General features: G+C 44.6%; 1 protein-coding gene across 1 annotated transcript in view; it reads right to left on the bottom strand.

Annotated features, from left to right (window-relative positions):
* Nucleotides 1–2488: 2488 nt before the first annotated feature.
* Nucleotides 2489–17701, bottom strand: part of LOC124622226 — a 71153-nt gene continuing 55940 nt past the window's right edge. Inside the window, exons 4-5 of the mRNA XM_047147879.1 lie at nt 7225–7455; nt 2489–2663 (exon numbers count right to left, since the gene is read on the bottom strand). Coding sequence (XP_047003835.1) covers nt 2489–2663; nt 7225–7455 — 406 coding nt within the window. The remainder of the gene's footprint in view (nt 2664–7224; nt 7456–17701) is intronic.

Below are 17701 nucleotides of genomic sequence, written 5' to 3'. Positions count from 1 at the left end.
TCTACTAACTGTAAAGATGACACATTGGCTTGCTGACAGGCACAATGAAAAGATGCTTACACATTTAGCTTCCAGTCAAAGCCTTCAGAAAGTGAAACACACACACATTCACTCACACGAGCAACCACACCACACACACACACACACACACACACACACACACGACCACCATCTCTGACAGGTGGGACAGGGATGTGGCTGTAATGTGGGATGGAAACAGCAATCTCTAGAGGAGGGGGGGGGGGGGGACAGCAGCAAATGGGTGGGGGGGGGGGGGGAGAGAGAGAGGAACGCTGACTGGCGGACTGTGTAGGACCAGACTGCCGAAAGGCGCAGTGTCAGCAGGTTGTGGGGTTGGGAGGTGAGGGGAAAAGGACAGGAGTGGGGAAGGGGGAAGACGGGGGGACGCATTGGCAGAGTGTGGCACACAAAGAGGGTGAGCGGGCGAGAACGGGAAGGAGGTGACGGGACAGAGGGTGCGAAAACTGTCGGACGGAGGGTGTGGGGACTGTAGGTTGACGGGAATGGAGAAACCGAAATGATGCTATTTGAAGCTAAATCGTTAAAAGGTAACATACGATGATTAGGATGTCATAGAAGCAAAACGTATGACGTTTTTACACCTTAAATCTCCAAAAATATCTAAACTGGAAGGCACACATTGACTACTTAACAGCTTAGTATTTTCAATTTGTATTTTGGCAGGTGCGAGAAACACAGACTAGAAAGGTAGTCTATAACTTCTACTTTGAGTCAGTTATTCATTATGGCATAATCTTATGGGGAAATTCAACAAATGAGACTCCTAGTATTACAGAAGAAAATACTTAGGAACATAAGTGTTACCAAACAACAGGTGTCCTGTCAACTATTGTTAAAAGATTTCAATACACTATCTATACCCTCCCTTTACATATATGAGGTGATGTTATTCTTATATAAAAGTCAGCATACAGTAAACTCTGTTTCGTCCACAACTAAAATACTCACCACAGAGAGAATTTTAAACTCTTGAAACACTACTGAAAACTTTTTACCCAAACACCAGGGTAGAAGGGACTTAAAATTTACAATAAAATAAAAGGCAGTAATATATTTAACATGGAGTTTGGTTCATTTAAAAGATTAGTTTTTACTATTCTAGTGGAAAAGTGTTATTAGTCTATTGACGAATTCAATGGGGACAGTTTCAGAGTTTTAAGATGGTAATTATGCATTTTATTTTTGTATACTGGAAACTGCAGTATGCATTTGTGTAGCAGTATCTCAGTAGTACACATAAAATAATGTAAACTATTGCATTTCTCTTTAAAAATGTTTCTTATTTTAAATCCTGACACGTCTCCCACAAATTGTGTATTACGAGACAAATAAGAATGACGACAAGGCGCGACGGTGAGTGCGTGTTTCCACCTGCTGTGGAGGGTCGCTTATGCTTTAGACTCACAGCTTTGCAGGTCTGTCAGCAAGCAAAATCGAGAATGGTGACCACAAGATATTTATAATGTGTAAGTTGGCACACACATCAGCAGGGTGACAGATCATTCATGGAGTGGATCACCAAACCCACACTTGTGCCAATCCACAATGTGTGCTGAAACCACGACAAATGAAATAAAATGACAAAAATTGTTTTCCTAATGAGCCCTCCAATTGTGATGTTGTTAATGTTTATGTTTTATAACTTCTAATTATATGTAAATCGTGAAATATAGATTAGAAATACTGAACAATGGAATGGCAGTGAAGTGTGACTTCTGGTGACACTGACTGTGCAGCAATGTGTTTCAGAACCTCTAGAATATGAAAACTGGTCAGATCTGACAGTTGAGCTCTGGATCAGTGCAACATGGAAAGCATGTAATGTATGTATGACTGACACTTTATTAACAACATTATGAGAAGGAAAGTTGCTACTCAACATATAGCGGAAATGCCGAGTTCGTCCTGGATTTTCCATTGTTTGACACTTTATTAATTTATTTCCATTTCGTCCCAAATAAAAATCGTTGTGTCCTTTCGTTAGTGTATTACTATCTGCAGGTGACATCAAAATAGTGCACATATGAAATAACTGAAAAGTGTGAAACAGGCATCTGAAAGACATTCAGGACACATGGAGGTAGGATTGCCTGCCCATTCAGATTTAAAGGACAATTTCATCAACACAAGGATATGGCAATAAAAGGTATGAATATGACATTCACTATGGTGCCAAAAATTCCCATTTGTGTAATGATAATTGTGTCAATGAGTTTCAATATGGAGGGAAATAAAATCAGTTTCAGTGTCTGACATAATGAATTCTTTTGTGAAATAAAATTTTTTTAAACACGAAAAATTGCATTTTTATTTCGGCCAACACTTTCTTGGCTCTTATACAATAATTTCATAAATCCATATTTTGTCTTTTACTTGCTTTTCAAACAGTTCACTCATCCAGGGGCTCCAATGTTACATTCTGCAGTCTGAAAACCAAAATTATTTCTCAGTACCCTATGTCAGTGTCATCATCATCATCCATTTCGTAATCTGTTAGGAAGTCATTATCTGTCCATCGGAAAGTATTAATTATCCTGAGCCGAGGCATTTGACTCTGCATCTCAGCAAAAACATTTTTGTAGAAAACCTCATCCTCTTCCTCATACGTCACATGTAGTTCTCTGGAAAAAGAAAGAGAAAAAGTAACTGCAAAATTTGTATTTCTGTATTTTATTACACCCTATTTCTTGTAATACTACAAACCATAAACATTGATGAACTGTGTCATAAATGAAGTGCAAAGGAAATTTATCAGAATTTTTAAACTTAGGAGATACAAATTCTAGTTAATACCTATCTTCATATTAAACAGGTTTTAACTGTGGAAATATGTGGGTAGCATATGGTGTTTTGACTGATATCTCAATAAAGGACTTGGAGAAATGAAGAACCTACAAAAACAGTGAAAACTGGTCTCAACATGCAGCTGAGGTAAGTACTAAATGATTTCTATTGTGTTTTTCATTCTAATTATTTGTCGAATACATCAAATCCAATGAAATTTGGAATAATGCACTATTTTGCGACTGATGATTTTAAAGAAAGTGTTTTTTTCCTCTGTGCCTTAAATACCTGAGGACCATCCTACAAGATATTTTCAAAATTTTCCCTTTTTTCCAGTCAGTCTTCTGATTGGTTCAATACAACCCACCACAAAGTCCTCCCGTGAGCCAATCTCTTGATTTCAGTTGCATCTTGTGTCCTCAATTATTTGTTGGATGTATTACACTCTCCTTCTACACTTTTTACTCCTCACAACTCCTCCTAGTACCACGGAAGTCATTGCTCAATGTCCTAACACATATCCTATCATCCTGTTTCTCTCCTATCATCCTATCCCTCTTCTTGTCAGTGTTCTCCACACTGATTCTGCACATAACCCATCTCTCATTTCTTATAACAGCCCACCTAACTTTCAACACTCTTCTATCAATTTTCTTCTCTTCTCTTCCAGTTTTCTCATAGTCTGTGCCTCGCTTTCATACAATGCTGTACTCCAAACGTACATTATCAGAAATTTCTTCTTCTAATTAAGGTTGATGTTTGATACCAGCAGACTTCTCCTGGCCAGAAATGCCCTCTATGCCTGTGCTAATTTGCTTTATACGTATTGTTTGGTTATAATTAAAGTTCAGCCACTTACACAGGTCCAGTGTGGGCTGAATTATCATATGGCAGTGAATCTTGGTAGGTATGCTAATGTGTTAACGCAGGACCAATTTATGCTGGAAAAACAATTACTTCCAACTACGGCCACTACGAGCAAATCTGGCACAGTACACCGTTTGTACGACATCCACACTATCGTTTGACAAGCTGTAACGTGAGTGAACAGTAGTGATAATTGAGGAGAAAGACTGTGTGCTGTTAGTGAAACAGTTTCATGTGAACGGCAGCAATTCCAGTGCTGCACTGACAGAGGGGCCAGATGTCATTAAATGCTTTAAAGAAAATGACGATGAAATTTAAAAACGTGGGTGGGCTAGGTGTGGCACCTGGAAGAGGAATGCATCCTACCGCAGTGGAAGTTATTGACACAGTTATTGTTGCTGCAACTCAGTATGCAGCACGTGTCCCGGCTAATGCTAGTGTTTGTGCCCTTCCACGAGAATTGTCCATCCTGTGGTCAATGGTGTGGACAGTTTTTGTGTGGTGTCACCGCCAGACACCACACTTGCTAGGTGGTAGCCTTTAAATCGGCCACGGTCCGTTAGTATACGTTGGACCCGCGTGTCGCCACTGTCAGTGATTGCAGACCGAGCGCCGCCACACGGCAGGTCTAGTCTAGAGAGACTCCCTAGCACTCGCCGCAGTTGTACAGCCGACTCTGCTAGCGATGGTTCACTTACTACAGACACTCTCATCTGCAGAGACAACAGTTTAGCATAGCCTTCAGCTACGTCATTTGCTACGACCTAGCAAGGCGCCATATTCAGTTACTGTAACTAATTACTTCAAGACTGTATTCTGAACAAATAATATTGTGAATCATGTACCGTCAACTTTAATCAATGGATTAAAGTTAAGTATGAAAGTAATTACGTCCGCTTTCTGAATTCTCATTCCCTGTCATGTTCCAGACCTCACGTCAGCATAGTCCTTCCCTCCTCACGCCAGCCTGCGTGAGCTAAAACGCGTGCATTTAGACTGGTGCCCCTACAAGATCCGGACGGTGCAGCAACCAAATCATCATATCTGCAGCAACGTACTGAATTAGCTCTTCAGTTTTCGGACAGATAGAAGTCGATGACATGCGACCAGGCAATTTTCTATGGAGTGAAGAGGCACATTCTACACTACAGGGTACAGTAAATACACAGAACTGCCAAATTTAAGGGTACTGTTAAACTGCATGTTGTGCACCAAGAACCACTGCAGTTGCTGTATATGACTGCTTGGTGTGGAGTCACAAGCATCTTTATTCTTCGTCCGTTCTGTGAAGAGGATACATCCATAGCGCCTGTCGGGGGTGGTGGGGGGGGGGGGGCCCTCTGTGATGCCTTTACGTTATGGAGACCTCCTTGTACAGCACGTGATTCCTGCTTTGGAAGAGCACAACTGTGTGGAAACCATTCTTTTCATGTAAGATGGGCCAACATTGCATGTCACTCACCCAGCGAAAGATCTGCTTAGTGCAACCTTCCTTAAAACATATTATATCGAGAGGTTTTCAGATGCATTGCCTGCAAGATGACCTGATCTGAATCCATATGACTCTCGACTCTGGGAATACCTAAAAGAATACCTTTACCAGAGGCACATTAGGTCTCTACCTGATCTGAAGGCCAGTACGCAGGAACACATAGCTTAAATTCCACCGGAACTACTGTGAGCAAGTGTTGATCACATCGTTTTACAGAAGTAGCATCTCATTCGACATCTCCAGTGCTCGTACAGAATGAATTAACCCTTTAGTGACCAAATTATTTCTGGAAGTTGTAGATTTTTTATGAACACTTTATTGGGCTAAGAAACCGTTCATAAAATCATAGTTTAAATCTTGAAATGAGAGTTTAGCCTATGAGTGTAAAAAAATTAGTGGGAACTATTGGAACTGTGGAGTAACTTCACTTGCTAATTTAAAACAAATGTATTTCCTTTATTTTTTAGTACAAAAACATGTTAAACATTACATTTATATTTGTATTAGTTCATACTGTCCTTTGAGTTCACTAAGGTGATGTACTATGGAACTTAGAGAAGCATGGTGCTACATACAAAGGTACACGACAGTTGCTACTCATTACTTTTGTTCGCTTTTCTTTGTTCTTGGTGCTACATTGGCGGCATCTTCTGTTTGTTGTACCTTTTGTAGGGAAATGAGTTCCAACTTTCTCCAGACGAACTTCATCTGGTACTCCAGACACACCTCTTATTGGTGTTTGACCTTCCTCTTCTCTTACGACTTGAGAAGCCAGAGATAAGCTGCCTTGCCAAGTGCAGTCTAAATGTTAGCTGGTCTGCTTTTGTCTTCTGTAGCTTCCACATAACGTAGGAACTGACAACTGCCAAATGCACAAGAAAGGAAAACAGTTTGTGCCACCACTTCCACGAACGACGGCCTACAGCATACCGTTGACGCAGCTGATCAAATCTATCGACTCCTCCCATTATTTTATTATACTCTGCCACAGCCAATGGGCAGAATACTTCAGTTCTGCTTCCACTAACTTACCTTGTAATATTTATGTAATTTTCAGTCAAATGCAGCAAATATCCACGAATACTATCTCCCTCATAAATACAAAAATAGATGAATACAACACAAGTCACTTCACACGCAAAAGGAAAGCACACTATCCAAAAAACGCTGTAGCGGTCGAAACAGTGGCTCGTTTTCACACGGGAACTGCGCTTCTGCAATGATTGACTCACAAGGTAGAAAAACAACAGCTTTAGCCTAACTGTTGACAATCTATACATAGTTAGCACACTCTAACAGAGATGGTAGCATAAGTTAGAAGTGGGAACACGGATTACCACTGAACTTAAAGAGAAAACAAATAAGTGGGAACTATTTGCATTCGCAGCACCAGATTCGCACCTGGTCGCCAAAATTGAAACTAATTTTTCTCCAGCGTAAAACTGTTCTGCGTTAACGCATTAGAATACAAATCGAGTTTCGCTTCCATATGATAATTACTGGACATCTGCGAGTATCTGCACTTTAATTACAGCCATTTGGTATGTCATCATTGCTTCATGCATCGTGTGTTACTTTATTTCCAATGTATCAGAACTGCATCACTTCTTCATGGACACCAGTTTTGATGTTAAATCCATAACTAATCTGATATAGCTAAAGCTCATTAATTTAATCTTTCCTGGTTTCTTTCTCAATCTGTAGTGTGTTCTCATTAGACTGTTCTTTCCATTCAACAGGTTCTGAAATTCTTCCTCCCTTTCACAAGCCAATAGGAGTATCATCAGTGAATGATATTATTAATATCCATTCTCCCTGAATTTTAATCCACTCTTCCATCTTTCTTTTGTTTCTTTCACTGCTTCTTTGATATATAAACTGGAAAGTTGGGATTGAAAGTTTATATCCCTGCCTTACACTCTCTCTAATACTAGCACTCCGTTCCCAGTCTCGTGGAAGTCATCGAGGTCGCGCGGTAGAAACGCAAAGTCATCAGAACCGGGCTCGGACGGTGAACAGAAGCAGCAGGAGCAACCTACCTGAGGTTCACGAGCCTCACAGAAAATTCTTCAAATGGCACAGCTCTGATGTGGCCGCTGTACAGGATATCGAGGCAGCGCAGTTGCTTCAAGTCCAGGACGTGCCGTAGGCTTGGCTGCAGATCTGTCAGGTCGTCAATGTACTGGAGGAGCAGCGTGCGGAGGGCCGGCAGCTGCGCCACGTGCGCCACGGCAGATCCGCCCAGCCCACTGCATCCGGAAAGATCCAGTCTAGAAGAACAAACAGAAAAATAATGTAACACTTTAAGATGTTGCTGACAACATGAAATTTGCTGTGTAATACACAGTACGACAAAAAAGAAAGGCAATGAATTATCCAAATGGGACAGAAATCAGTACATGTACAGACAAACAAATGGTTACATGTTGTATACATAGTTCCGTGTAGTCGGCGCGTACCACAACTGTCCCACTAGAGCGCACCCCGCTAAGCACAGCAGCGCAGGCGCAGCGCTCGTCCGTCTCCGCACTACGAGATGGCGCTGCCTTAGAGACGGACCAAATTCTGCTTCCGTCGATCTGCGTATTAGTATGTAACGCAGCCAATGAGATTGCTGCTAACGTAGAACCTTTTCTCCTCTCGGATCACACTCGCGCAGTGATACCTGAACGAGCGAGGTATTATAACGAGTGTACAGACCTCCAATTAGTCAGTCTGCATTAGTCTGTACCAGTCTATAGTCAAGTTTCAGTGTGCGCCTAATAAGATTATCATATTCCTGTACATAGCCACGAAGATAAATGTATAGACACTTTGTGAAGTATCAGAGATATGTGAGAATAAGATTAACGTACCAAGACCAAAGGAACTTCAGATTGTCAATTGTAAATAGCATCCAGAATCAAGTTACGTAATGTTTATGCTTGTTATCATTTCAATAAATGTGTGAGAAAATTAATCAAGTTCTGTTTGAAGTCGGTCACCGTCAACCTGCTACTCTAAGCGTGCAAGTGGCATATCTACCGTCCGACCTAACGGCAGAAGATAAACACGCCACAATAAGACCACGAGACATATTGCTGACACTCGCCTACTTCGTTAGATCGACAAGTCAAATAATCTGATGGTGTGTGTACCGAATGTCTTACAGTACGCACACCACATTACAATTTCAGAAAAAACTGGATGATTCATTCAGGAGAGAGAGCTCCACAAATTGAGCAAATCAATAGCGCATTGGTCCATCTCTGGCACCTGTGCAAGCTTGGCACTGATGACAGAGTTGTCGAGTGTCCTCCTGAGGAATATCGGGCCAAATTCTGTCCTATTGATCCATCAGATCGTCATAATTCTGAGACTGTTGGAGGACCCTACCCATAACGCTCCAAATGCTCTCAATTGGGAAGACATCCGGCAAACTTGTTGACCGAGGTAGGGTTTGCGAAGCACCAAGAAAAGCAGTAGAAACTCTCGCCCTGTGGAGGCAGGCATTATCTTGCCGAAACGTAAGCCAAGGACAGCTCGCCACGAACGGCGACAAAACGGGGCGTTGAGTAGCACCGACTTACTGTCGTGCCGCAAGTGTTCCGAGGACGACAACCGAAGGAGTGCTGAAAACAAATGGCACCTCAAACCGTCACTTCCGGTTGTCGCACCGTATGGCGGGTGACAGACACGTTGATATCCCTCTGCTATCCGGGGTACCTCCAGACGCGTCTTCAGTCTGGAATAAAATTGTCTTCAGTGATGAGCTCTGCTTGAAATTGAGCCACAGTGACCAGCAAAGACCTGCCTGGGGACACCCCAGAATGTAGTGGGGTACCAACCGACAGCAAAACAACCGGAACTGATAGTCTGGAGTGCCACTTGTTTTCGTAGCAGGTCACTTTCGGTTGTTATCCTCGGAAAACTTGTGGCATAGCAGTAAGTCGACACTATTTGGTTGCCATCCACAGCACCCTTACAGCACAGTGATACGTCAACGATATTCTACGCCCCTTTTGATTGCCCTTCCTGCTCTTACATTTCAGCAAGATAATGCCCGCCCGCACACTGCGAGAGTTGCTATTGCTCGTCTTCACGCTCGCCAAACTCTACCTCGGCCAGCGAGGTTGCCGGATCTCTCCCCAACTGAGAGCATTTGGAGCATTACAGGCAGGGCTTTAATGATGTCAGGATTTCGATGACAGAATTGGGCACCCAATATCCGTCAGGACGACATCCGACAACTCTGTCGATCGAAGCCGAGCCGAATAACTGCTTGCGTACAGGCCAGAGGTAGACCGACGCGTAGTCGAATTGCTCAATTTCTGAAGCTCTTTCTCTCGAATAAATCATCCAACTTTTCTGAAATTTTAATGATTTGTTTGTCTGTGCACGTACATCACATCTGCCAGTTTCCATCCCTCTGGACAATTCCTTCGTGGTGTGACGTTTTCTTGACTTAGAGCGGCATTTACACGTGAGTAATTTCCTGTGCACACTAAGTGCAGCAGCTGTTGCAAGTACATGCACGGGAACAGACTTTCACTCAGCTCTGTCCCGTGGCACAATCTTCTGGGCCTTTGCAGCTAAGGGGAAAAAGTACAGGGTCTTCATTAATGAGTGGTGCATTTTCATACATTTATTGATTTATACGGGCACATTTTACATCATAATTTTACATCACTACATGACTACGGAGAGCACAAGCTCGCTGTGTCGTTGGGACCGGAACACGGGTCCGGGAACTGCGACGGACGAGCCCGGACGCGGTCGGGGTAGTATCTGGAGCTCAGCGGGAACGTGACACGCACACCGACAGTGGCCCCAATGCCCGATGCGACGACGGTGGGCCCGGGAGCTGTGACGGGCAGTCGGCCGACGAGACGGGAGGAGACGTCTGGAGAACTGAAGACGAGATCACAGCCAGTGAAGTGGCCTGCCGGGGACAGTGTGTTAAGAGCAGATGGCAGGCAGGGTGCAAGCTGGCCGTGTCGTGTGGTGTGACGTCATTACGGTGCGGCACGGGCATTCGAAATGGACGCGGCGGCCAGCTCGCGTGACGCAGTCTGCCGGCTGCCGGAGTGCCCGTTTGGAGCACGGTCTCGGGGGCTGCCCGGCCAGGTCGGGGACGGGACGAGGTGGGTGTGGCTGCGCACTGGCAGCTGGCGGTACCCGTGCACCGCTGACGGCTAGGGGAGTGGGCTCTGCCTAACAGGTCGCACGGGGAGTGTCGTCCGTGGACAAGTCCTCCACTGAAACTTCCTAGCAGATTAAAACTGTGTGCCGGACCGAGACTCGAAGTGCTAGGAAGTTTCATATCAGCGCACACTCCGCTGCAGAGTGAAAATCTCATTCTGGGAACATCCTCCAGGCTGTGGCTGAGCCATGTCTCCGCAATATCCTTTCTTTCAGGAGTGCTAGTTCTGCAAGTTTCGCAGGAGAGCTTCTGTAAAGTTTGGAAGGTAGGAGACGAGATACTGGCAGAAGTAAAGCTGTGAGGACGGGGCGTGAATTGTGCTTGGGTAGCTCAGGGGTAGAGCACTTGCCCACGAAAGGCAAAGGTCCCGAGTTCGAATCTCGGTGCGGCACACAGTTTTAATCTGCTAGGAAGTTTCATATCAGCGCACACTCCGCTGCAGAGTGAAAATCTCTTTCTGGGAACATCCTCCTGGCTGTGGCTAAGCCATGTCTCCGCAATATCCTTTCTTTCAGGAGTGCTAGTTCTACAAGTTTCGCAGGAGAGCTTCTGTAAAGTTTGGAAGGTAGGAGACGAGATACTGGTAGAAGTAAAGCTGTGAGGACGGGGCGTGAGTCGTGCTTGGGTAGCTCAGGGGTAGAGCACTTGCCCAAGAAAGGCAAAGGTCCCGAGTTCGAATCTCGGTGCGGCACACAGTTTTAATCTGCTAGGAAGTTTCATATCAGCGCACACTCCGCTGCAGAGTGAAAATCGCATTCAAGTCCTCCACTGGTTTGAAGAACTGAACGATAATCGGAGTAGTTGAGGTGAAAGCTGTCTCAATTCTGTCCACGGAGACTTTAGTCGGCTCGCCATTACATTTGATCTGCAAAATGTTCTCGTCACGGTGATTGTGCGGTGCACTCTATGGCAGCGTAAGTGGTGGCCGTGCCACGTCTACGCACAATACCGGGTCAAAAGTATTTAATGCGACAAACTCCTGGAGGTTGTAGGGGACGTCAAAACAAATATTTTCCCCTAATGTCATTTTTACCTATGAGGATTATTTAAACTGGTGGAGGCTGTATTATGCTCGTCAGTTGTTAGACGCCGTATTGCGATCTTGAGATGTTAGAGGGTTTATTACGCTCTTCAGTTGTGGGCAACTGCTGTCCACCAGTGTAGTAGTGCATTGTCTCTGTTTACTAGTAGAGCGATACACCTGGAGTGAGTACACTGACACGGTTGGTGCGTACTACGTAGCGCACCACAACGGACGAGCTGCACAGCGGGTTTAGCAACAGCAATATCCTAATCGCCGTATCCCGCATCATACGACCTTTGCTGCTGTGTACCAACGTCTGCGTGAGACCGGGTCATTTAGCACATTACCTGGACAGGGACGCCGTCGCACGGTAAGAACACTGCAGTTTGAGGAAGCTGTCTTGTAGCATGTGGAGCCGGGTGCTTCAGTCAGCACTCGTGCAATTGCACGTGACATTGGGACTAATCAGACGAATGTAAGAACAGTCCTTCGAGAGCAATTGTTACGTCCATTTCACTTATAGCGTGTCCACAACCTGGAATCAGTTGATTATCCACCCAGAGCACAGTTTTCGCAGTGGTACCTGGAACAGTGTGAAATGCATCCTACATTTCCATCCTCTGTGTTGTTTAGCGATGAAGCAACGTTCGGGCGCGATGGAGTCTTCAACATGCACAATTCGCATGTTTGGAGTGAGGATAACCTACATGCCACAGTTACTAGCGCTCATCAAGTGCGGTTCTTCGTTAATGTGTGGGTCGGTGTTGTTGGGGACTGTTTAATTGGGCTGTATCTGCTACCTAGGCCATTAAATGGCAGGCACTATTACAGTTTTCTCGCCAGAGCATTGCCAGAATTGCTGGAAGACGTGCCGCTCCCTACAAGACAACGCATGTGGCGCCGGCACATTTCAGTGGTCGCGTGCGTCGATTCCTGGACCGACGGTTCCCAGAAACGTGGATTGGCAGAGGTGGTCCTGTACCGTGGCCTGCTCGATCCCCAGATATGTCCCCTCTGGACTTTTTTGTGTGGGGAGAGATGCGCAACCTTGTTTACGCACCTCCTGTTGCATCAGAAGAGGGTCTGGTTGCCCGGATAGTAGCAGCAGCAGGAACAGTTCAGGATACTCCTGGGGTTTTGCCCGTGTCAGACATAACATGATCCGATGGTGTAACATTTGTTTACGTGGGTCAATGGAGGCATTTCTGAAAATCTACTGTAATTGAAATTGGGTTGTGTTAATGTGTTGTCTCTTGGTCATAAAAAAATGGAAAAGTGTTTCTTGGTTTAATTAATTTGCCGCCAGAGAAATCTTCCTCTACCGGTTTAAATACTCCTCATAGGAAAAATTGACATTGGGGAAAAATATTTGTTTTGATGTCCCCTACAACCTCCCAGAGTTTGTCGGTATAAATACTTTTCACCCTGTATAATGTGGAACAGTGTAAATCGGCTCGAGCAAATACCCACTGGTACTGTGCCGTGTCGGCGCGTGCAGTCGGAGGTCGGCTGTACGACTGCGCAGATGTTCTGCCGGTGTCGGGCACCGACGCAGCGTGTGACGGTAGTACCTCCTCCACTAATTCACCGGGAATGGCGAGCGAGTGAGCACAGGCGAGGTGTACAGGTGGAATACCGATGTCGTCCTTGGGATTATTCGCAGGCCGAGAAGTACGAGCCGAAGTGCGTCCGTCCGGGTGATGCCGTGACACGTCAGGGATGCTTCCGGTATACAGTGGAGCCGTTCCGGGTGGCTACGCACACGTCACGTGCACGACGACGAGTCCGCAACTGTGTCGGACTGCCGTCGCGTGCCGCCGAATGTGCAAACTACGTCTCATCTCACTGGCTCAAATGGCTCTGAGCACTATGGGACTTAACTACTGTGGTCATCAGTCCCCTAGAACTTAGAACTACTTAAACCTAACTAACCTAAGGACACCACACACATCCATGCCCGAGGCAGGATTCGAACCTGCGACCGTAGCAGTCCCGCGGTTCCGGACTGCGCGCCTAGAACCGCTAGACCACCGCGGCCGGCTCATCTCACTGGCACCGTTTGATTCGTGGACACGACAGGACGATGCAAACAGTCGGCACTCGTTCAAATCCGTCAAGGTGTCAGTGGGGCGCCACGCATTGTACTCGATCCGCGTGGTCCGTGGCTGACAGAATCGGAAATAGGCGTAACTGTCCACGAGGCGTGGAGGTCTAGCTCGCACTGGCTTTTGCTTCGCTGGGTGCTCCACCGTCGTCACAGGTTGGCCCGGCCATTAAATCTCCTCCCACAGGTAAACACTGACGTGCTGCTACCCACGTGATTCTGTGGGATGCCTGCCACAAGTTTGGCATAAGCTACGTTTAATATTTTTTGTGGGATCTGAAATTTAAAAACTTCTCTCACACCGGCCCGATTGAGCTTCACAGATCAGGATAGTAAAAAACACGCGAATATTAAGGGAATTTTCATTCACAAAGCAGGCTTATCACATTCACACAGTTCAATGCTGTCCTATCCTGATTAAATTGAGCTTAACTTAAATTCCATAAGGCAGTGAAACAATTTCGAAGTCTCGGTGCGACGAAAATTGTCAGTCGATCTTCTGAAAACATTTGTAATAATTATTAACTTTCAGTGATCACACGGGGAAGACCGGAGATGTGCTGGTAAGACCGTGTTAGCCCATTTATTGGAAGTAATAAACTGGATATCTCGAGCGTACAAAACGGCAGGTTCGTCCAGTGTAAATCAGACGTTCCCCACTGATCCCGTGCAACACAGCGTAGTAAGCAGACACTGTCAATAATAATCAGTCAAATAATACGCGAACACACTTACTTTAGTTTAGTTCATGTATTAAATTCCTTATACAGAATCTCATCAAGATGGCTACTAGCTCAACAATACATACATATACATCTTCGTTCTTTCACGGCTAATCGGCAAGATCTCCTTCATTCTTTTCATAAGAGAAAACATAGATAGCAGAGAAGGTATTCCATGGAGTAAATGCACGCTCCAAGGAATAATAGGGCTTGAAACTACTTTGCATTGATAAAAGATAAGAAGAGATATTTCGAGATATGTACTGAGATATATTTTTATAATATTTCTGAAAATATCGCGTAGAGACCGCCGCAAGAGACATTACATACGGTAGTGCTCCGGTGATCATTAGTGACAACGTCGGATTTCAAACAGAGTCCACAAAGTGGGTACCCCATCTTCTCACCACAGACGACAAATTTCATCACCTTGAGGCGTACAAACAGCTACTGGTACGCTACCAAATTGAAGGGGAACATTTTGTGCACCGGATTTTGATCTGTGATGAAACGTGGGTACACTGTTACGCACGGGAATCGAAAAAAGCAGCCCAAAATGGCACAAAAAAGACCAATCTACACCCACTGACGACTCTACACCCACGGAGTGCCTAAAATTGTCTCTGTGTGGGGAAGGTTATTGCGACAGTCTTTTTTTATATTAAGGAAGTTCTCATCAGTTTTGTCCAAGAATGCTGTACTGTGAGCGCCGTATACTACTGCCATTTTTTGCATAGATCGGAAAAGTTTGCGTTTACGGACCCCATACCCGATGATGAAAAATGTTCTATTTACAATTATCTATCGATCCCTCCAATTTCGAGTCGATTGCTCTTCACAACTTTTAGGGGCGATTTTCTCAAAAATGCGGGGGTGTTGACCCAAAATAACTTAGATTCCTTCGTTTTAGGTTGTACACAAGCGACCTGCCAAATTTGAGCCGAATCGGTTGGCCGTGTCTGAGGCCTTCCCCTTGTAAGCCGCACTTGAATCGAAGCCGCACCTGAAAAATGAGACTCGAAAGCAAGGAAAAAAATTTTTCCCGAATCTAAGCTGCACCTGAAATTTGAGACTCGAAATTCAAGGGGAGAGAAAAGTTTTAGGCCGCACCTCCAAATCGAAACAAAGTTGGTTCATTTTAATACGAGACACAATTTAGGTCGAATGAATGACGATACAGCTACAGTAGTTTGGTTCGAGTCGTAAGCTTAGCAATTAAGCTTTACCAGGTAGCCATTGCTATGCGTCAGGCGCTCCGTCGGTATTTATACGGGTACCCTTCCTTTTTCACGTGCTTCGTCTGGTTTGCATTGATTGCTTATATTTCTTTGATCTCGTAAGTGCCGTTCTCTTTGTTATAGGTGTTTACGTCACTCTGAGCGGAAAATGCATTAATGTACTGTGTCACGCATTGTTTGTAGCATTATGATAGTGAGTGCTTACGGCCTGTCGCCGCTCGCGGCATGGCTTGCTTATGTGCGCGCTACCGCCGCTTACAATGGCAGCGGGGGGTGGGGGGTGGGGGGGGGGGAGGGGGGAGGGGGCGGGGGAAGATGTTCTGAACGAGAGTTTAGCGAAAACTTTTCTCCGTTTGAAAATCTTTGCAGACGCCTCTTTAGTACATTACATTCTGCACAGAAATTAGAGTCATCTTAGATTTAAAAATCTAGTCAATTGCCGTGCTTCATTTCTGACTGTATCACTAATAGGCATAAGAATAATACGAATAGGTCTAGCGGTTCTAGGCGCTCAGTCCGGAACCGCGCAACTGCTACAGTCGCCATGCCTCGGGCATGGATGTGTGTGATGTCCTTAGGTTAGTTAGGTTTAAGTAGTTCTAAGTTCTAGGGGACTGATGACCACAGATGTTAAGTCCCATAGTGCTCACAGCCATTTGAACCGTTTAATACGAATATAAACATGACATGATATGTACATTCTTCCGCGTTTGCTGTTGTCTCACTCTAGTTTCGTAGTTTATTACGCAGACAGGATTTAAATGAGATAGCAGCAAACACGAAAGAATACATGGCAAAATGTTTATATATTAGTATTATTATATTGTGGTGAAGAGAATACCGCATGTGATTCACAATTCATAAAATTTCCTATTAGCAACCATCTCTTCTCACAGGTAGGTAAAAATTCAGAATGTAGAGTTGGCCATATTGACAAAAACCCCAAACAGTCTTGCCAGTCGGATTTTCATAGTACATTGAAATGCTGCTACATTCGAAGATGAACAATACGGTATTTGTATTTACTTCGTTGGATAATGTATGAAAATGCAGTGGTCGAAACTCGGGGCGGAGGAAAAAGCTCATCTTCCATTTTTTTTTTTAATTTATTTACTGACGCAGAGGTTTTGGCACCAGTATTTATCTTTGTGCCTGCAAAGCAAGCCTGTGTAGCACTACATATATTCGACGCAGAAGTTAGTTGTGGCGGCACCTATCAACATTTTTCAGAACTTCCGCTTACTTTGCACTCAATTCTAAGCCGCAGGCGGATTTTTGGATTACAAAAACTGGAAAAAAAGTGTGGCTTAGATTCGAGTAAACACGGTACACAGGGATGGCTAGAGGACAAATGTAAGGAGGTAGAGGCTTATCTCACCAGGGGTAAGATAGATACTGCCTACAGGAAAATTAAAGAGACCTTTGGAGAAAAGAGAACCACATGTATGAATATCAAGAGCTCAGATGGAAACCCAGTTCTAAACAAAGAAGGGAAAGCAGAAAGGTGGAAGGAGTATATAGAGGGTCTATACAAGGGCGATGTTCTTGAGGACAATATTATAGAAATGGAAGAGAGTGTAGAAGAAGATGAAATAGGAGATATGATACTGCGTGAAGAGTTTGACAGAGCACTGAAAGACCTGTGTCGAAACAAGGCCCGGGAGTGGACAACATTCCATTAAAATTACTGACAGCCTTGGGAGAGCCAGTCCTGACAAAACTCTACTATCTGGTGAGCAAGATATATGAGATAGGCGAAATACCCTCAGACTTCAAGAAGAATATAATAATTCCAATCCCAAAGAAAGCAGGTGTTGACATATGTGAAAATTACCGAACAATCAGTTTAATAAGTCACGGCTGCAAAATACTAACGCGGATTCTTTACAGACGAATGGAAAAACTAGTAGAAGCCGACCTCGGGGAGGATCAGTTTGGATTCCGTAGAAATATTGGAACACGTGAGGCAATACTGACCCTACGACTTATCTTAGAAGCTAGATTAAGGAACGTCAAACCTACGTTTCTAGCATTTGTAGACTTACAGAAAGCTTTGGACAATGTTGACTGGAATACTCTCTTTCAAATTCTGAAGGTGGCAGGGGTAAAATACAGGGATCGAAAGGCTATTTACAATTTGTACAGAAACCAGATGGCAGCTATAGGAGTTGAGGGACACGAAAGGGAAGCAGTGGTTGGGAAGGGAGTGAGACAGGATTGTAGCCTCTACCCAATGTTATTCAATC

This window comes from Schistocerca americana, chromosome 7 (genome assembly GCF_021461395.2).
Source record: "Schistocerca americana isolate TAMUIC-IGC-003095 chromosome 7, iqSchAmer2.1, whole genome shotgun sequence".
In the NCBI taxonomy this organism is placed as follows: Eukaryota; Metazoa; Arthropoda; class Insecta; order Orthoptera; family Acrididae; genus Schistocerca; species Schistocerca americana.
Note: the sequence above shows the minus strand (reverse complement) of the source record. Positions and strands in the feature narration are given on the sequence as shown.